Below are 20,645 nucleotides of genomic sequence, written 5' to 3'. Positions count from 1 at the left end.
ACAAACTATAAATAAAAAAATTGTATATGTATTTAATGTAAATTTGACTGTAAAATGTAATACTATCGATTCCGTTGTGTCATCATGTTACATCAACCAATAGAAAAAGGCATATTTAAAAAAAAATCCGTAAGCAATAAAGCAAAAGAAAATATACTATCAAGAAACTGCATTACTACTGACTATAATAATATAATAATAATAATAAATGCATTTCATTAATATTTACAATACAAAACATCTTTTTGTATTACAAAGTATACAAATACAAACTACATGGACTATATGCATCTGAAGTAGTATTGACTCAAATGTGTTTAAAAATAAATATAGAAATATAAAGTTCCTAAATAATAGTTGAATTCTTCTATTAAAATTTTTTGTAATTGTAATTGCAGCACGTAACTGACTAAATTTTCCCAGTTGCTGACACTTGACTTGAAAGGATATTGGTGTGTTAACGCGTCAGTTGTATGCAACTTTTAAAGTACTAACAAGTAAAGTCACTTTAGTTGTTAGTACTTCTATTCGCAAATTTCACTAGATCTATCTGAAAGTAATCTCACTTTTATTTATGTTCCTGGCAGTCGCATGACACGTAGTGGTTGGTATTCAAGCTAGTGAGGGAGCAGAACTTACTTCCCAGGGGAGCGAATTCCATAGTCTTGATCTTCTGAATTCTGAAGGATAATGCTAAAGTTTCATGTTAGTGTTGAAGGCTTGGGATATGATTGGCACATTAGGATAAGGAATGTGGGGAAAAAAGTTGATAAATATTGAGGACATTATTTGATTTAATTTTAAATATGTATATTAAAAGTGAAGGTTGCTGAAGACGTTATTATAGGAGTAAATATGATTCCTTGGTTTAAGATCATAACAGAATCTAATATAGGAATGGTAAGCAAATTGAAGGCGATGACCACTTGACGGTCTAAGGAAAGGGAAAAAATAGTGCAACAGTAATAGATTAAAGGAATTATTAGGTATTGAATAAGGTGAAGAAAGAAGTTTTCTATGGAATGAAAAAGCTAAGGCAATGAAGTGAATGGAAGCTCGAGTGGACCTTTTTAATAATATAAAATAATTTGAGATTTTTAACTTTAGGACAAAAATTATATTAATTAATTCAAAAATAAATAATAAATAATAAGTTAATATATAAAATTATATATCTACAAATTAAATAATTTATTTTTTGATAGGTGGTTTCAAAGTTCTTTAAAGATACACTGAGTCCCAACAAAACTTAATTTTGATGACCTTAAAATAAATTGAAAGCTTGGCAGTTAACAACTGGATTGGTTTTTTTCATCCAGGCCATACTGCGATCTGGAAATTAGATAAGTGCATTTTTCATTAAGACTTTAAGCCTGTAAGTCTCTGGGCAATTTATAGAGTTCATAATATTTTCCTTTTAAACACAATGTGCCTTTTAAGACACCTTGAAACATTTTGATAATTCTACTTATACCAAAGGTCTAAAATTTATAATTGCAATCCACGAAAGTTTTGTGACTTATCAAATTTTGCCCCGAGAGGACAAATATATCACTAATGTTCTGACACAGAAAAGGGATTGATAATTAGTGATTCCTAAGACATTAGCACTGGTAATTAAGCATTAGAATTTTTCTATTTATGGTCTTTTTATTTTTGTTTTCCATTATAGATTAATTATTGTGAAGGTTTTATAAGCCAAGAAATGTCATAAATTTACCTAGTTTTAAAATATTTTAGATGATGTTGATTATACTTTTCTGTTTATTTTGCAATTAAATTAAACTGCATTAATTTGAAAGATAAAATCAACACAATTTAATTTCAGGCAAACTTTTTGTGAGTGAAAAGTGTCAGTAATAGTGTTTATATTGTGCATTTTGAACCAATTTATCACCTGAATACTTTAAAAACTGCGAATAAAATGTTAAGTATTATCTATAAACAAGAAAAAGAATAATATGTGCTTTTCTTTAATTTTAATTCGGTCAGTAGCATTTGGAGATTTCAATTCCAATGACGTTCAAGAGTCGACAGGATAAAATCGATCCTGCTTATAAAATACACTCCAGTGACCTATTGTCAGTGAAACTCCCGCCAGAATTTCCACCTTGCCTTAACACTTAACACCCTTAACATTTAACCTTCGTATTATTGTTAAAAACTCATGGGACATACTTTTAGTGATTTTAACAGGTTTTTCACTGACAGTTTATTTCATCGAGAAGATGACTGTTTGAAATAATCAATTGGATATATAACGTAAGTTCCTTGTTTTATAAGAGTAAAATTTTAATCTATTTTCTCTTAAAATTTTAAACAAATAAAAATGCAAAAACTCCTCTTAATTTCATATTTATTGTTATTGCAAATTTACTTTTGCTCGATGAAGGCATGTCGTTTTGGTTGAAATTTTCATGGATGTCAGAGATTAATTTATTTTTATTTTTCTCTCATAATTTAATGTTCAATTATTTGTTTATCTTTAATTTGTAATAATGCTCTGAAACATTTACTGTCAGAAAGATGTACTTTTAACATTATATGTAGAAAGAATTTTCTTGGGTACACTATGTATGATTAAAATTATAATTAGCCGGTACTTTAGTTAATAAAACTGTGCACAGATAATATACAACTACATTATGTATAGATAGTAATGTTCTATTTATGATTTTCAGATAACAAAACCTGGCAGAATTTTTCCTACAGAATAATTTTGTTTTTTAATTATTGAGTTTTTTTTATTAGCTATATTTTGACATTTTTTCCTGCTGTCATTTAACACTTTACCTCTCTGTAAGAACAACTCTTTAACGCTCCGAAGAAGCCTGAAAAACCCAGATTATGGAACCGGCAAAAAGCTGAAAGCACCAAGGAAAAGTAGTATATAAACTTCACAGAGGCAAAAGGATCCAAAGTTCCACAGTTTTCCGTACAGGCTGATGGAAAGGAGTTCTGCCGATCAATATGTGGACTAAGAACAGGACATGCTTTACTTGAATGTAAGATGCAATTCTCTGGGAGATACCTATCAACTGTGCTCTTGATGTGCAAGAGTTTTGGTTGGCCTGGTTCATTTAGGCAGAGTGCACACCAAAAAAACTGATTTCATAAAACTCATTTTCAGAAACCAATTTCTAGAGATCATTCCCACTGAAGAAATTGTATTATGAAATGTATGTCCAACAAAGAAGCTTTTATTATTTGATGGTGGCTGAAAAATAAAAAAAGGAAGAGGAAGTACTGGGTTCATAACTTAATAAAAAATCAGGAGTACAGTGTGCTTATGAGAAAAAATCCTTAGGTTTTATAGAATCAAAACCCTTTTTGGACTACTGCTGGAATTAGTCCCCTCATACTTAAAACAGAAAACACTTCAAGTGTGCAAGTCTGTGTTTTTCAACCAATCAAATTCAACTTTCAGGTTTCATGCATCCTGCCTTCTTTTCTTTACCATTTTCTTTATTGCTCGTTTAGAGTCCATGAGTCAGATCGTGATAGTGTCTTCTGGAGGGAAACTTTTACAATTTTCTATGCTGCCCTCCAGCCCGTGTCCAGACTACCACTACTGCTTTTCCTGGATGCTCCAACTCAGTGTATCTTGATAACAAAACAACGACGAGAGGGTCCATTGAAAATCTGTTCTTTTGGACTCACAATGCACTCAGAAGTCGGTGCACATGAAGTAGGAAGGATTAATTCTTTATAAATTATCCTTTTTTTAAATATTTGCTTGTACTAAATGCAATAATGTAAACAATCATTTAACCCTTCAACACACATTCAACCAGATCAACTTATCAATTTTATTTATGTTTTATTAACTTTGTTTAAATGTGTAATATTAGTTTTGAGAAAATATTTTTTAAATAAAAAAGCAAGTGGTGTAATGTTAAAGTTTTTTTTTTTTGCTTTAGTGAGGTACCATAGCCATTTGCTCTAGATCTTTTTTTTTCTTTATATAGTTTATTTTAGATTGTTTATTTATTTATTTTTTTTACCATTAATGAAAATCTATTAATTTATTTATTTGTTATATTATCTAGTTAATGTTTACATTATGCTAAAAACTATAACTCATAATCAGTCTTTTGGTCTCACTATCATATATCTTACATTCATACATTGACACATATATTCATATACATATTCGCACACACAAACATACTTTTTTCTTTCTTTAAAATTAAATGCCCACTTCTTTTTTATAAACTGTCATATAAAACCCTGAATACCTCATAGTTCTGAGAACTTAAGATGGTGTTCAAGTTAAATGGGCAAGGGATTATGCGAACAAGCAAGTATAAAGTTTCCTTCCTTGGTTCGTCATGTTTAGAACAGATCATAATTACATATTCGATAATTTCCGCTTTTTAGCATCTATAGCATAGTAGTGAATGTATTAGACCAAATGGGTGCAAGCCTTGCTATATATAATAAATAAATTAATAGATTTTCATTAATGGTAAAAAAATAAATAAATAAACAATCTAAAATAAACTATATAAAGAAAAAAAAAGATCTAGAGCAAATGGCTATGGTACCTCACTAAAGCAAAAAAAAAAAAACTTTAACATTACACCACTTGCTTTTTTATTTAAAAAATATTTTCTCAAAACTAATATTACACATTTAAACAAAGTTAATAAAACATAAATAAAATTGATAAGTTGATCTGGTTGAATGTGTGTTGAAGGGTTAAATGATTGTTTACATTATTGCATTTAGTACAAGCAAATATTTAAAAAAAGGATAATTTATAAAGAATTAATCCTTCCTACTTCATGTGCACCGACTTCTGAGTGCATTGTGAGTCCAAAAGAACAGATTTTCAATGGACCCTCTCGTCGTTGTTTTGTTATCAAGATACACTGAGTTGGAGCATCCAGGAAAAGCAGTAGTGGTAGTCTGGACACGGGCTGGAGGGCAGCATAGAAAATTGTAAAAGTTTCCCTCCAGAAGACACTATCACGATCTGACTCATGGACTCTAAACGAGCAATAAAGAAAATGGTAAAGAAAAGAAGGCAGGATGCATGAAACCTGAAAGTTGAATTTGATTGGTTGAAAAACACAGACTTGCACACTTGAAGTGTTTTCTGTTTTAAGTATGAGGGGACTAATTCCAGCAGTAGTCCAAAAAGGGTTTTGATTCTATAAAACCTAAGGATTTTTTTCTCATAAGCACACTGTACTCCTGATTTTTTATTAAGTTATGAACCCAGTACTTCCTCTTCCTTTTTTTATTTTTCAGCCACCATCAAATAATAAAAGCTTCTTTGTTGGACATACGTTTCATAATACAATTTCTTCAGTGGGAATGATCTCTAGAAACTGGTTTCAGGAAATGAGTTTTATGAAATCAGTTTTTTTGGTGTGCACTCTGCCTAAATGAACCAGGCCGACCAAAACTCTTGCACATCAAGAGCACGGTTGATAGGTATCTCCCAGAGAATTTAAACCACATGAGAAGGATCATCCTAACTCGACTCAGAATTGGCACTATGCAGTTGAAACATGGACACTTTTGGGCCAAAGTCCTCGTATGTGTCCAGCATTCAGAAAAAGTTGCTCTTTGTGTACCATTTAATTAAAGAGGGTCATTCCTAGGTTCCATACAGACAGCTTGTAGGAATGCCAGGTGATAGTACAAGAGGATCGACAGGAATATCGAATACTCTCCTCCACTACATGAGTGAATCGTATGCAAATTGGAAAGAATGTGGGAATGAGTGAGAGTGTGTCTAGGTTTAAACTCTGCATGCATAAGAGGTGGGAATGTCCTTGTCGACAGCCCTTGCTATTAAACAAATAAATAAATTACAAAAATAATATTTCTTATACATACTTTGACGTTTGATATTTTTTTATCTCAACTAAAAACCTTAATTAATTGACAGATATTAATTGGTCAAGTGGACCATGAAAACTAGTGAATTTGACATTTATGTTGTTGTCTTTCCTGACCCCTTTTACCACTGTCTTTCTCGAAGATTTATTTTATTTTTATTTTTTTTAGTTTTATGTTTTAGCAAGCTATGATTTAATTTAAAATATGTTTTATTTTTTTTTTCTAGATGGCAACAATATCTGGATATTTGTCAGCGGAACTTGCCGCCACTTGTAACGCACTCGGTTATTACGACGGCAAGAAGTACCATTTGGAACCACATTGCAGAGGTTTGTGCTTATCAAATTTTACAATTCGTTCTTAGTACCATCTAAATATTTATTTTCATATCTTATTTCAGAGACTCTCAGGGATCTTATAAGATATCTTAAGAAGGATGGGGAATCGCATGAGATCCGACGTTACCTCGGCAATGCCAAACTTCTTAAAACTGATCTCTTACCGATAGTTCAGTGTCATTATAAAGAGCTTGATTTGTTTGATGTTGCAATAAGGTGTTTTAATTTATCTAAAATATTATTAAAAATTAATTTCATTTTGGCAAATATTTGTCAAAGTAATTCAGTCTTCAATTCAGTTTTATTGAACCACAAATTTTTACAACATAAGTTTATAATTAAATTAGTAAATATGTAATATTAAACTGAAAGTTTTTGATGCTTTTAAGCATAAATTTGTTACCTATTCCAGTATTTTACATATGTTGAATGATTATTGGGGAGGAGGCCATCAAAGAAAATGTAAAAAATTTAGTCAAACTTTCAGCCAATTTAATACCTTCAACAGGACTACAAGCATTTCTGTGAGGTCCATATGGACTGATGCTCTTTGTTTCTTTTAAGCTATAGATTGCAGTCCTGACAAAGGTATTAAATATGCCAGAAGCTTGACTACAATTTTTTGAGTTTTCTTTGATGGTTCCTCTCCTCCTAATTCTCATAAATATATGTGATATAAGAATACTGACTTAAAAATCTCATTAAAAGAACTATATTCCATTATTGATTTAATTTTCTTGGAGACTACTTAAATCATGTTAAAAGTTAATTTTTATATTAATAGGCTTATAGTAAATCTTACAAACCCTGCCCTACTCGTATATAATGATGTAATTCCTGCTGATAAATGTGAGCACAATCAGTACCTAGAGCTTGTTTCACATTTGCAATTTTACAAAGAAGCTTTCAACGACTACAGGGTCTGGTCCTCTTTTACAGACAGGCTCAGCACACTTCTCAATAAGGTAAATCGACTTTTAAACGAAATGTAATTTTACCCTATATTCTGTCGTATTTGTCAGCCGAGTGAAGAACGGGATGACGACGACCAGAGGTCAATTGAAAGAATCCTTATACTTATTCGTAATATCTTGCACGTACCAGCCAACACAGTTTCCGACTGGAGACCCGATAACGATGCTAGTATTCATGATCAGGTATTATTGTTTATTTAATTACAAATTGATTCTTAACTAAAAAGATAATTTTTGAAAGGTTTTATGGGCTCTTCATCAATCTGGAATGATTGACATTCTTTTATACATGTCCAGCTCAGACAAGGAAGTCAACTTTTACATGCATTTGTTAGAGGTGAATTGTAACATTAAATTTTGTCATTGGGCACTGTTTAAAAAATAATTTTACAGATAATATGCCTCATGGTGAGAGAACAGCCGCCTGCACTTTTGGCGAATACGACAGCTCAAAGAAGTGAAGATGAAAAATGCAGGGATGAACAAGAGTTGTTACAAATAAGACAAACGGAAATACAAGAAAAGCTTAAAAAACAAAAAAAATATTTTGGCACAAGGTAAATCTCTTTAAGATTGAATAGCAGGTAAAATTTCAAAATATTGGAAATAACACTTAATACTTATGGTCCAAAACTACTGTTGATCTCATTGAAAATTTTCATTGCCAAAAATAAGAAATATATTTCATCACAGATTTGTACCTAACAACTCAATTAATTAAATAAATAAAAAATAAAAAAATCAATTCTAGGCACTCAAACTTTGGTGGCACTTTTGTTGTCAAAAATATGAAATCTACCAGTGATAAAGATATGATATACCATAAGCGGATTCAAGAAGCCAAGTATATCACATTTGACCAGGAAAAGGTGAAATTAATAAAATAAATCCACTAAAAAAAATATATATGTATATTATTTGTAATCATTAGCAAAAAGCAAGGATTCCAAAAAATAAACAACCTTTAAGGTGTAACAGTACGGAGCGCCGTTCAGCCCTGAGCGTCCGCCTCATATTAAAACAGTTCTGCATAGAAATACTGCATGCTGCTTACAACCCCCTCATGCAGCATGTTAGGGTAAATATTTCTTTTAATGCTCTTTTAATTTCAATTTTCATTGTTTATTTTTTGCTCTAGGAATGTTTGGCAAGGGGAAAGACTCAAGATAACGACGAGTCTTATTATCTTACAGCTTTAAAATTTTTTATGGAATTCAATAGATTTTATAGATTTCAGGTCAAATTTGTCAGGTATCCGTGTTGTAATATCCTTGTTGTAAACAAATTGAAATAACGTCTTATCAATTTCAGTGAAACGATGGCAGTTGAAACATTCCACTTTGTCCAAAAATGTTTGGAGACATGGTACGAAATTATGACTACTGACAAAAAGAAGATAAAGCTGTGGTCCTTCCGCATGCATCTCGCTCTAAAAGCTTATAAGGTTTTTAAAAAATAATCAAACGCTTTTTTTAAATTTATTTATTGCTATTCACATGTTTTTTTATTGTCTCCAGGAACTTTTACAAAATCTTATGTTAATGGATAAGAATGAAGATTCTGGAGTTAGAGAATCGTCTAAAGTGATAAAAAGCAATATTTTCTATGTAGTTGAGTACCGTGAACTTCTTTTGATCTTAGCAAACACTTATAAAAAACAGAATTTCTCAAAGTACAGTGTTTTTGTTTTTTCTTCAAAATTTTGTAGTACTTGTTAATTAATGATTCTTCAATTTTAGGCAATATTTAGTAGATTTGATAGAAACTATCCACATATTTTTAAAACTTGTTTGTGATTTTTGTAAAAATAAGAAAATAATGGTGCAGAAGAAACAGACTAAGAGAAAAAGCAAGAAGAATAAAAAAAGTAATGCACATCAAATTAATTTTATTACTTTCTTTGAAAACAAATTTGGTTGCAGAATCTACTCCTCAATTAACAGCGAATTTAGAAGAAATATGGGAGCAAAATAGAAGTGAAATTTTGAAAACTCTTTCAACAGAAATTGATAAAGTTGTAATTCCTTTTGATGCAACGTTGGAAATGGATATGGAACAGCAAAAGTATGATTCTTCAACTTGTTTAATCCAATGATTCATTGATTATTTTGAGACTATTAATTTTTTAATGTTAATTGTAGGTTTGAAGCCATAAAGCGAATTAACTTTTTGTTGAAATCAGGAAGTTTTGATGAAGCTATCGCTTTATTTAGAGCATCAAGGTATTTAATTAAAATCTATTTAAATGTCTGTTGATTTTTAACACTTATTTTAAACAGGGAAGTCTGGCCTGAAAACGAAACATTCGGCTCAGAAAATATAAATCAGGAGGAAGAGCTGATGTGCCTCAAAGAAGTCTTTCTTGCCGATTTGGGCTCAGGTCAGTCAATTAAAAAAGCAAATATAAATTAAATTTTTTTCATTTATTCTTAATCTGAAAATATCACTCATCCCATACCAATATTTACATATTAAAATGTATATAAAACACGCTAGGACTTATAAATACTATTTACATTTTGAGTACTATAACAAAACAAATATTTACAAATTGTTTGTACTTATATAAACAAATAGAAAACATACAGTATCAACATTAAATTGGATGTTTTTAGATAATAAAGCATTATTTCTTTGCGCACTTTTTTTTCTGTTATATATAATAATACTTTTATAATTTTTTACTAGAATTTTACAATTAGCTATTGTCAAACAATGATTAATAGATCGATAAAACCAATTTGTCACATCAGTTTAAAATTAGAGGGGGGAAATGTTAAACTTACATTCTATTTACTTAAAATTTTAGAAAAATTGGCTCTTGTTTATATTTTCTTGTTTAATAAAAATATATAGATTTGTATTTTCTTTTGTAGGGCATGATTGTCTTGCCTTATTACAATGATTCATTACGGACATATTAGGTATTTCTTCTCTTTTAACATTTATCTTTCTTAATAACATTTCCAATATTTGTTTATTTCGCACAATCCTCTTCTGCTTAATTTACATTAACAATAAATACTTTTTAATTGTTATATGTTGATAGTAAGGGTCACCAAAGTTCACTCGATATATTTGATATTTCAATGTCCATTTCGTGACTTATTTCATTGGCTAACTGCCTCTTAGATCTTGAGTAATGTATCGCCCAGCATAGGTACGTCGATACCAAAGCTATTGGAAGAACTAATAAAATAAACAGCCCTGGATGGGAGGTTGGAGTGTTATCGGCAAAGGCATCTACAACTCCCAGATCAGATTCTTTGTACCAAATGTCAACTTTATTAGAAGCTTCATTTTTTTGAGGTACAGGAAATTCGGAAATGTTCTTAAACTGAAAGTCCATGAAGAAATCTTTAGTAGTTGAAGCAAATATATCAGTTTTTGTTGTATTTGGCGATTTTAAGTTTGTCTCCACTGAAGAAGGTACAGTCGATTCTTTGCTTACTTTATTTTTTACTGCAACAGTCATGATTGTAGTTGTCACTTCGATTTCATTCATCTTAAAAATACAATCGTCTACTTCTTTAATTTCTAGCCATAAATATGTCGATTGTAATAAAGTACAGTTCAAATCGTTACCCTGCAAATATAGCTGCTTAAGCCTTGGAAAATAGTTCAACAAGTCATTTCGCAGTTCTGTCAAGTTTGCATAAGCAAGATTTAAAATAGTCAGCTGCTTAAATGTTTTTAATGCTGCAGCATCATTGACAAGCCGGTTTACAAGAACAGGACTATTCATAAGTATGAGTTCTTGTAGTTCGTTTGATTCAGGGACAGGAAAACAAAGCACTTGATCACATTTCATCACATTGTTTAGATTACTCAAATCCAAAGTTTTCAGATTTCTTTGATTTGTAAAAATACTGCTTGACAAAATATTAATGTTGTTTCCTGATAAGTTCAGTGTCTGAAGAAGAATAAGTTGAGCAAACGATCCTTCAGCGATTGTTGTTATTCTGTTGTTAGAGAGGTCTAATTGTTTCAACTGGATAATACTTGAAAAATCCGTTGTCGTTATTTTTTTAACAACGTTATTGTTAATTAACAAAGTCTTTAAATTATTTGGCAACGTATATGGTATCGATATGAGGAAGTTGTAACTAAGAATTATAGTCTTAAGCAATTCTAATCTGCCTAACGCGTCATCCTCAATGTAACTAATGTTATTGTGTGATAGATCGAGGCTGTTTAGCAAAGGATAGCTGTCTAGATCGCCACATTGTATTTGAGTTATATTATTAAATGAAAGGAATAAATATCGTACAGATCGGATCAAGCTCGACGGAATCTTTTTCTGGTTAGTATTTGAAGCATTGACACTTTTTAATCTCTTTGATGCAAGTAGAAGCCCAAAGTCTTGAGTTGAAAAGTCTTTATTTTCAGAAATAATCAGTTGTATGAGACCAGAAAGATATTGGAGTGTACTGGGAAACACCGTTTTTAATTTATTTTGTGAAATATCTAAAAACTGTAGTTTATTCAGTCCTACAAAGCATTTCGGTGACAAGTGCTTTAATTTGTTATTTTTTAAATCTAGTTTTAACAGATTTGTTAAATTAAAACTGTAGTTATCCAGGGTCTTAATAGCATTTGATGAAAGATTTAATATCTCTAATTTTGGTACTTCGTGTGAGATGTTGGCACTGATCTGAGCAATTAAATTATTACTCAAGTCTAATATCTTTAGTTTTTTAAATTTGTTTAAACTCAATAAATTAATTTTGTTGTTTTTTAAGTCAAAATGTTCTAAAGTATCACTTGAAAAATTGTTCAAGGAAGATATTAAATTGTTGTTCAGACTTATATATGAAACGTTGCCAGACAAAATTGGACATTTTGAAATATTGCTGATCAAATTATGAGATAAATCGATAAATTTCAGTTTCATCAGGTTCCCCTTGATCTGCGTTAGGTTGTTGTGAGAAAGACATAAACTCTGGACATTGTGAAAAATGTTTACATTAATAACAGTCAAGCCATTACCTGATAAATCTACAATTTTGGCTGAAGACAGATTGCTTAGACCGGACTTCAATAAAGACGAATATAACAATTTAATACTGTTCGGATTCGTAAGGTTGTTAGCCTCAACAAACTTGGTTATGTTCGCATCGTGATCACAGATTATTGAAATATTTACAAAGTCAATGCTTGTGCTTTTAAGCTGATTACACTCATCCGTGCAGAAGATGCACTGTGGATGAGATAGGAAGAACCGAAGGAAGAAGACGATCGCACCTAGCTGCCAGTGAGCCATTTCTCCTGTTTCAATTAATTACATTTCTTCTGTGTGGATTTGCGTTTAAAAAGAATCCATGTTTTGGCACAGCTGAAAACAAACAAAAAGTGTTTTTAACTTTCTGTACAAATTGAACATAACATTTATCTGTTCTGTATGGCTCTCTTTTTCTCTCTGTCTGTCTCTCGCTTTCTCTTTCACCCCTCTATCTCTCTTTCTCTCTCTCTCTCGCTCTCTCTCTCTTTCTCTCTCTCTCTCTCTCTCTCTCTCTCTCTCTCTCTCTCTCTCTCTCTCTCTCATTAATTGTGAGAGAAGTTGTTTGTGACCTAAATTTATGAGATTTTAAAAATAAAACTATTCATTAATTCCTCTCTCTCTCATTAATTGTGAGAGAAGTTGTTTGTGACCTAAATTTATGAGATTTTTAGAATAAAACTATTCATTAATTCCCCCCTCTCTCTCTCTCTCTTTCTCTCTCTCTCTCTCATTAATTGTGAGAGAAGTTGTTTGTGACCTAAATTTATGAGATTTTTAAAATAAAACTATTCATTAATTCCCCCCTCTCTTTCTCTCTCTCTCTCTCTGTCTCTCATTAATTGTGAGAAAAGTTGTTTGTGACCTAAATTTATGAGATTTTTAAAATAAAACTATTCATTAATTCCCCCCTCTCTTTCTCTCTCTCTCTCTGTCTCTCATTAATTGTGAGAAAAGTTGTTTGTGACCTAAATTTGAGATTTTTAAATAAAACTATATTCATTAATTCACCCCTCTCTCACACTCTCTCTCTCTCTGTCTCCCTCTCCCTCTCCCTCCATCGATCACTCATTCACTAATCACTTACACTTACTCCCTAACTAATATCATTGTGTGCTTTAAATTTTTAAGTAGACTAATAACTACCAAAGATACATGTGCCTTTGCATACACAAAATATTCATTCTCATATGACAATTTCAACATAAATCATAATATTCTTATTATAAATTTATTATAAATAGTAAGAAAAAATTATATACATCCACAAACAGGGTTAGAAAGAGAAATATTAAATAGTAGATTATGGGTTTTGGTCTGCGAGTCGGTGAACTCATGTTAACTGGCACACGGCCACTACTGGGTCTGCCTTCACCTGCAGGTTTTTTGTTTGAGAAACTCCTCACTGAAGATGGCGTAATGCCGAAACGCGTTTGAATAACTCAAACAAAAAACAAATGAAGACAGACCCAGTAGTGCCGGTGCAACATGAAATATTAATTAAGCATTCACCAAGTTGTCAGAAAAAACTAATTCTTAATAATTATACATTTTTTTTAAATAAACTGTAAAATTTTGCACTTATTAATCTCATACACACACAATTACAAAGAAAATATGAAATAAAATTTTTAAAACGTTACCACAAACACACAAATTTCTAATTAAAATCATTAATATTATAACACGAAGTAAAAACAGAATGCACAAAATCCAGTGGAAATTATAATAATTGAATGGCATGTGTATAAGCACTGTTATTTATTATGCATGCACATGTAAATTTTAAAAAAATTTAAACAAAGCAAAATTATGATTAATTTTTAATAAACTTTAAACCGGTGGTTTATTATATTTAAAGTAAAATTTTTAGTCATTTAAATTATCTATCCTTTTTTTGATCACATCTTGTACCACTTTAAGTTGAACTTTACAACATTCGATTGCATATGCCCTATTAGATGGAATGTCAATATTTCAGATTTTCCCTTAGTTATAATTATTACTTTTAAAATAAAAACAAATTACCTCCAATTTTACCAAAGGAGTTTGTTTACTACTCAGATACACACAAATTTAGATATTGATTTCATCTTCTGGCCCTACTTTTGCCTCAGAGTGTCCCACCCTTCCTATTGATTTCACCCTTCAAGATATAAATTAACATGATTTTCATTCATTTTCGTGCCATTTAGCTCGTAAATGATCAATTATGTGTTAATGTCTTTTTATTTATTTAATGGTGTAACTGTGTATAATAGTTTTAACTTCTAACATTAAATTTGGTTAAATAGCCTGGTTATATTATTTTTTGACTAACTTTTGTAAATTGTTTTCACTTTTAAAACAGTCATAAACAAAAATAAAATAAAACTCTTCATAATAAAAATAATTTGTTTAACCCCCTTGTTATGTACATATCACTTATAATTAAATATGTTGAAAATTGATAATTTATTAATTTTTATGATATTATTAGTTTCTTGTTCTTCAATTTTCTTAGTATGTTAATACATTGAAAGAAATGAAAATATTGTCTAATTTAAAATTTTATATCTTAGAATATTATATTTTTTAAATTATATATGGGTAAAGTAGAATTTTTAAAGGAATAAATATTTATATGAATTTATTTAAAAGATCAAATAATTCTTTAATATTGTAGTATTAAAATGGTGAAAAAAAGATGCACCATTGCATTTTTTTTCTATCTCTTTTTTTAATTTCTACTCACATTTCATTGGGTTGATGTCATGTCTCACTTATCCGGCCTGTTCTCAGACGATCATATTTTCATTTTTGGTTAAAAAACGGAGCACAAAGATGAGAAAACTGCACTGGGAAGAGCAAACCAAGATGAGCCTTTGGGATACAGGAAGCTGGGCCCAAATTTCAGACCTGAGCATGTGCAGATTCCACCATATTCACGCTGAGAGTACACTCTCAACCATTGAATCTGTGGATTCAGTTCAGTGTTGCACCTTTAAATGAAACAAATTAAAATTGCCGTTTCACAAAAAATATTCAGGGTTTAAATGTAACATTGAAATTTTTAATGTTGATGAACTATTTAATTTTGTGCATTAAAAACCACAAAACTAAAAACTCATAATTATTTTTAAAAAATTTATATAAAATTAAATTAATATTGATTTATAATAACATTTTTATTGTTTTGCCTTAGGGTTTAATACAAAAATTCTAAACCCATTGAAATTTAGAGAGAAAGTGAGAAAGCCCATTGCAATTTTGAGAAATTAACTGAGAAAAAGAGAGAGAGAGAGAGAGAAAAAAAATTAAAATGTTGATTAAAAATTAAATACACACTTAAAAAAAAATTTAAAACTACAATTATAATGCCACAATGGATGAAATCATTAAGATTTTAGTCCTTTGTTCCATCCCTTTGCAATGTTTAAGCACTGTTAACAGGTTATTTGGAGAGAAATGATGAATGATGGAGTGAGTGCGGTGTTCAATCCTTTTTTTTTAAAGATAGTTCCTACTGACAGTAAATTGTTTTCCAACGATCTGGATTTCGAGCCCTTAGCTCGTCATCAGGTTGAAGGATTTCTACAACCACGTTTCTCGACGTGAATTGCGTGGTTGTAGAAATCCTTCAACCTGATGATGAGCTAAGGGCTCGAAATCCAGATCGTTGGAAAACAATTTACTGTCAGTAGGAACTATCTTTAAAAAAAAAAAAAAAAAAGATTATTTGGAGATCTAACGGTCAATAAACACCAGACATTGTTAACAAAATGCGTAATTTATTTTTTTATAATATAAAAAGATTAAAAGTAATGTCCCTGGAGCTGGAAAAATTTGACCCCCCCTTATTTGTAGTCGAAGGGATTTTACTGTTTAACACTTAATCTTTTATCTATTATGTCTTATCTCTGCTAATGTATTTCCTGGTAGATTTTTGTTTCTTTAATGAAATACAGAATTCTTCTTGGGGGTATGATATCCAAGACTTCATTGTAAAGGAATACCTTTTCAAAGATATGTTCTGTGATATATTACTGGAGCATGTCAGTAAATATACCTGTTAGAGTTTTTAGTTTTTAGTTCTTTTCTGTTAGGATTTTCTTTTTTTCCCATTGGGTTGTTTTTTCGATAGTCTTTTTGCTTACCTCATGCCTGGCATACGTTTATAGTATTTGTTGTGTTCTGTGTGTGGCCCCAAGAATCAAGTTCTGGCTATAGTTTATGCCACAAAATTGATTTGGGCCTAGGTTCCAAGGCTTCTTTATTATATAGTAGGTCTGCCGCCTCATTGCCTGAAATTCCTTCATGAACCCGGACCCACCTTTAGCATTGGGCTATTTTTTATAGATCCCAGCTATTTTTGTGATACTTAGATATATTTTGTGTTGATCTTGTAGCCTTAAAGAACTTTTAGAGCTACCTGGCTATGTAACAGTATTATTATTGTTGCACCCTTGAGTTATTTATTTTTATGCCCACCATTTCCCCATATTTGAGCCATCTGTATACCACAGAAGATCTCGGGTTGTTTTTTTTTTTTTCCATTTTGCTGTTTTCAATAATATGTTGAATGTTTTTTTGTTTAAAGCCTAGAATTTTCTCTGCTAAGTTGGAGATAGTTTTAGCTATGTCAGGTATTTAAATTTTGACAAAAAAAAAATTGTATGCTTCCTTTGCAAATCTGATGAATTTTCAATTCCTCAATCAATGCTCCCTGATTGAAAGAATTTGATCTTAAATTCTATTCTGCTAATTTTGTACCATGGATTTGCATTAATGTTAAATTTATTTTTCAGATAAAACTAATTTGGCTGAAGAGTTGGAAGATGGTAATTGTTATTTTTTGCTGTTTCATTTTTCATTTTTAAATGTACTAATTGTTTATTTTAGAAAGTGATGAAGAGGAAAACGAGGTTTATCCTGAGGTTGTAGAGCAAAATTTCGAAATTATGGATTTATTAAAAAGGTATATCGATTCAGTTAAAGATATGTGCTAGTTTTTATTATTTTTTATTTGTATGTTATGATAGGTTTGCCTCACCCAAGATAATACACATTTGCTGTCAACTTTTATCTGATTTTGAAACAAACACGAATTTCACGAATTGGTGCATCGTGAGAATGCTTCACCGGATTGCATGGGACTGTAAAATGCACGTTTTGCTTTTCCAGGCTTCGCTATTCATCAAATTCCAGAAGATCCTCAGGGCTAACAACCCTAAGTATAATGTAATGTTTTATATAATTTGGTTTTACTCTTAATTATGTAATTAATGTTTGTTTTTTAATTCACAAATTAGGAATTGGCAAAATTGGCTGTTTTCATTACAAGGAAATTCGTTCAAGTAGCTCAGAAAAATCAGCTAGTCTTTGCTGAATTGTTGTTTCTGAAAACTACCAAAGATGCTTATGAAATTGAGGAAGGATATGGATCTTCTAATAAAGAAAAGTAATCATTCTCAAGCTAATCTCAATATCTGTTTATTTTAAAAAAACCTCATAGTTTATTTTCAGTAATTTATTATTTTATTTGTTTAAGAGCCAAACCAAAAGGATTTTGGGAAGAACACGAAGAGGAAGAACTTCGTACTTTATCATTAGAATATGACACTAAAAAGCCTTCCGAACGTAAGTTGATTTTGTATTTTATTTTTCCAAATTTAACACTAGGTTTGTTTTAGCGATGGTTGATTGGATAATGGACAATATGATAAGAAAAGATAGATCGAAGAAAACAGTTATCAAGAAACTTAAAGAAATGTTTTTGCTTGTGGACAACAAAGTAAGAGCACCACTATTTTTATAATATATGTTTAAAATTTTTATATTTTCTCATTAAAACAGTACTTAAATTTGATTATTTACAGAAAAAGAGGAACAATAAGTGGACAGAAGAGCTTGAACAAGAGTTGACAAAATTGTACAATGAATTCAAAGACACCGAGGGTACTTTTAAAAAAAAGTCTTTAGTGAATGAAAATCTAGTATAGTTACTAATTAAAATTTTTTGTAGATCCCTTGGTGAATATCTCTGAGAGATTAAGCGAAGAGAAATCACATAGGGTCATAGTAGCCACTCTATTAAGACTCGGTTTGATCCAGGATAGAAAAGAAATTGTTAAAAAACGGAAGAAGAATAAACCCAGTAAGTTTTCATTGTTGTTGTCATTCTAATTTGTTCTAATTTTTTCTTATCCCTCCCTAGAATTGATCAACGATTCAGTGCCTGAACAGGATCTTGATACAGAAATTGAAGATTCAAGTGATGATGATGAGGACGAGGAGGAGAAGGAGGAGGAAGTAATAGAAAATGCTCCAAAACTGGCCTCTTCTATCAAAAATATTCTCCAGGCTGTTCCAGAAAATAAATGTAATTTCCGCCTATTTAAAAATTGAGAAAATAATCACTTTTAAAAAAATGTTTTTTTTTTTCTTTTAGTTTTAATCGAAGGTTTAAAATGGATCAGCTCTTGCATTGACGAATGTTTAGAAGATCTCGACGACAAACTTGATACAGACGTCCCTTTGCTTCCATTACTTCAGGATTCAATGCTTTCGATAGAAAATGTCAATTTTCAAAATCTACTTTGGTCATTGAATTTTCAAAAACCATTTCAACAACAGGTATGCTGACTATAATCCGATGATGTCTGAAATCTAGGTTATTAACGTTTAATTCCTTTGGGATTGCGATAGCTGAGTGGTTAGTACATCAGACTTTCAATTTCCTGTTTTTAGCCTCAGGTGGATACCTGTTTTTCCACTTTTGTTCAAAAAGTAAAATCTAATGAATTTTTTAAACAATCTAATTGACGACTATCTTTAATCAAGACAACATGAGATATTTCACGTGTTATACAATTCTTGGCAGTTCAATAATCTGCATCAGATTAGATTGATGGATTGTTAAGCAGCCATAAAATACAATGGAATAGCTAAACATTTTCATATCAAGTGATAATTAGCAGGCATATCACATAGATGATACAATCACCTTCTCACAAAGTAGCATTTCAGCATTTTTTTCATAATTATTATCATACCTTATATGTCGTACATGCATAAAAACTGTCTACATAGAAACAAATTAAGAAATTTAGTCAAATGAAAATATCATTACACTTTATTATTTTATTCACTATTTTTCATGGTCAGCTTGACCAATTAATATCATTCAATTAATTAAGGTTTTAAGTTGATAAAAAGTCAGTGTCACGAGCGGGATTCGACCCCACAATCTTGACCAGATACGCCCCTGCTCTACCACTTGAGCGGTATTTAACCTATCTAGCCGAAGGTCGTGGGTTCGAACCCCGCTCGTGACACTGACTTTTTATCTCAACTTAAAACCTTAATTAATTGAATTTATTATTTTATTGGACTAAATATATTTGTAGGAAGTATACTGGAGAATACCATCTGGTTGGAATATGCAAGATTTCAATGACCGAAAAGCATTAATCAATTATATAGCCTATAATTATGAAAGTTATCTTCCATCTTGTGCTGAAGAGATCAACTCCTTAATACTGTAATTATTCCCATATATTAACATTTGAAAAACTTGTTAATTATCAACTCTGTTTATTTTAGAAAAATCACTGGCGAAGTGCAAGATGTGCTGGTTGATGATGTAAAAGATAAAGAATTAGATTTTGACAGTCTCATAAGTAAACAGTGTAAAGATACTTTGAGAAGAGAACTAAATTTAAGTGGATCGGAATCGGAAAGTTCCTATGAGAAGAATGTTCATAAACTGAAATCATCACGATTCAGGAAAACCAGTATTTCAAGTAAATCAAGCGATGAATCTGACGATGAATTCTTAGAACATGCTGAAGTGTTTTCAGTCAGAAAGCGAATTTTATCCGACAGCAGTGATGACGATTGTGATCCAATTTCTCTTTCAAAACCAATAGAGAGTGAAGTAGAAAATGTTTTTGTACAAAACTCAAATGATATTGTCCAAAATGGGGCGTGTCAAGAAGAGAATAATGAAAGAATCAACGGAAGCAAGGCATCACAAGAAAGCTGTGAAAGCCAACCAGACACAACTTCATTTTCAGCGAGCAGGGTTCTATCTTCGCAGTCTTCTGATTCAAACTCACAGATCAACCTAGGGAAAAGGGACAGGATTGTTTCTGATGATGAAGCGGATAATGATGTTCAAGTTAAGAGAAAGAAACGGTTTGTAATCGAGTCAGATGATGAAGACTAAATAAAAATTGTAAACATGTACATTTTTATAAAAATAAACCTATACAGTTAAAACTTTCTTTTGTTGTTAGATTTTTCCTAATTAGTTTTGCTACAAATTTTAAAGAAATAACACTTTTGCTTTATTCTATAATAATAGAAATAGGCTTTATTATTACAAAAATTTACAAAACAAAACAAAATGTATGCCATAACATAGAGTAACAGCATGGATAAAAACTGTCTACTGGGTTTATTCCATAAACATATTTAAGTACATATATCAATGGTATG

General features: G+C 30.8%; 2 protein-coding genes across 4 annotated transcripts; one reads left to right on the top strand and one right to left on the bottom strand.

Annotated features, from left to right (window-relative positions):
- The first annotated feature begins 2,117 nt into the window (after positions 1-2,117).
- LOC106664907 (protein timeless homolog) lies at positions 2,118-20,419 on the top strand. 2 transcript variants are annotated; one of them, XM_014390981.2, is made up of 28 exons: positions 2,118-2,262; positions 6,080-6,182; positions 6,254-6,407; positions 6,976-7,156; positions 7,214-7,348; positions 7,407-7,502; positions 7,559-7,722; positions 7,917-8,034; positions 8,097-8,243; positions 8,304-8,416; positions 8,477-8,609; positions 8,683-8,837; positions 8,905-9,032; positions 9,088-9,229; positions 9,307-9,387; positions 9,445-9,545; positions 16,952-16,984; positions 17,046-17,121; positions 17,186-17,384; positions 17,456-17,604; positions 17,695-17,783; positions 17,837-17,937; positions 18,023-18,101; positions 18,169-18,300; positions 18,361-18,525; positions 18,595-18,779; positions 19,553-19,686; positions 19,749-20,419. In XM_014390981.2, the coding sequence occupies exons 2-28, from the start codon at positions 6,080-6,082 to the stop codon at positions 20,371-20,373; spliced, it is 3,918 nt and encodes a 1,305-aa protein (XP_014246467.1). In that variant the 5' UTR covers positions 2,118-2,262; the 3' UTR covers positions 20,374-20,419. The 2 variants fall into 2 exon arrangements, with proteins under 2 accessions (XP_014246467.1, XP_014246468.1); XM_014390982.2 differs by having other exon boundaries at positions 6,069-6,182.
- LOC106664908 (nephrocan) lies at positions 9,559-15,161 on the bottom strand. 2 transcript variants are annotated; one of them, XM_014390983.2, is made up of 2 exons: positions 14,899-15,161; positions 9,559-12,500 (listed from the first exon to the last, which is right to left on the bottom strand). In XM_014390983.2, the coding sequence occupies exon 2, from the start codon at positions 12,426-12,428 to the stop codon at positions 10,221-10,223; it is 2,208 nt and encodes a 735-aa protein (XP_014246469.1). In that variant the 5' UTR covers positions 12,429-12,500; positions 14,899-15,161; the 3' UTR covers positions 9,559-10,220. The 2 variants fall into 2 exon arrangements, with proteins under 2 accessions (XP_014246469.1, XP_014246470.1); XM_014390984.2 differs by lacking the exon at positions 14,899-15,161 and adding an exon at positions 14,193-14,387.
- Positions 20,420-20,645: the final 226 nt, after the last annotated feature.

Source organism: Cimex lectularius, unplaced genomic scaffold (genome assembly GCF_000648675.2).
Source record: "Cimex lectularius strain Harlan isolate CLEC.00 unplaced genomic scaffold, Clec_2.1 scaffold5, whole genome shotgun sequence".
NCBI classification, from domain to species: domain Eukaryota; kingdom Metazoa; phylum Arthropoda; class Insecta; order Hemiptera; family Cimicidae; genus Cimex; species Cimex lectularius.
Note: the sequence above shows the minus strand (reverse complement) of the source record. Positions and strands in the feature narration are given on the sequence as shown.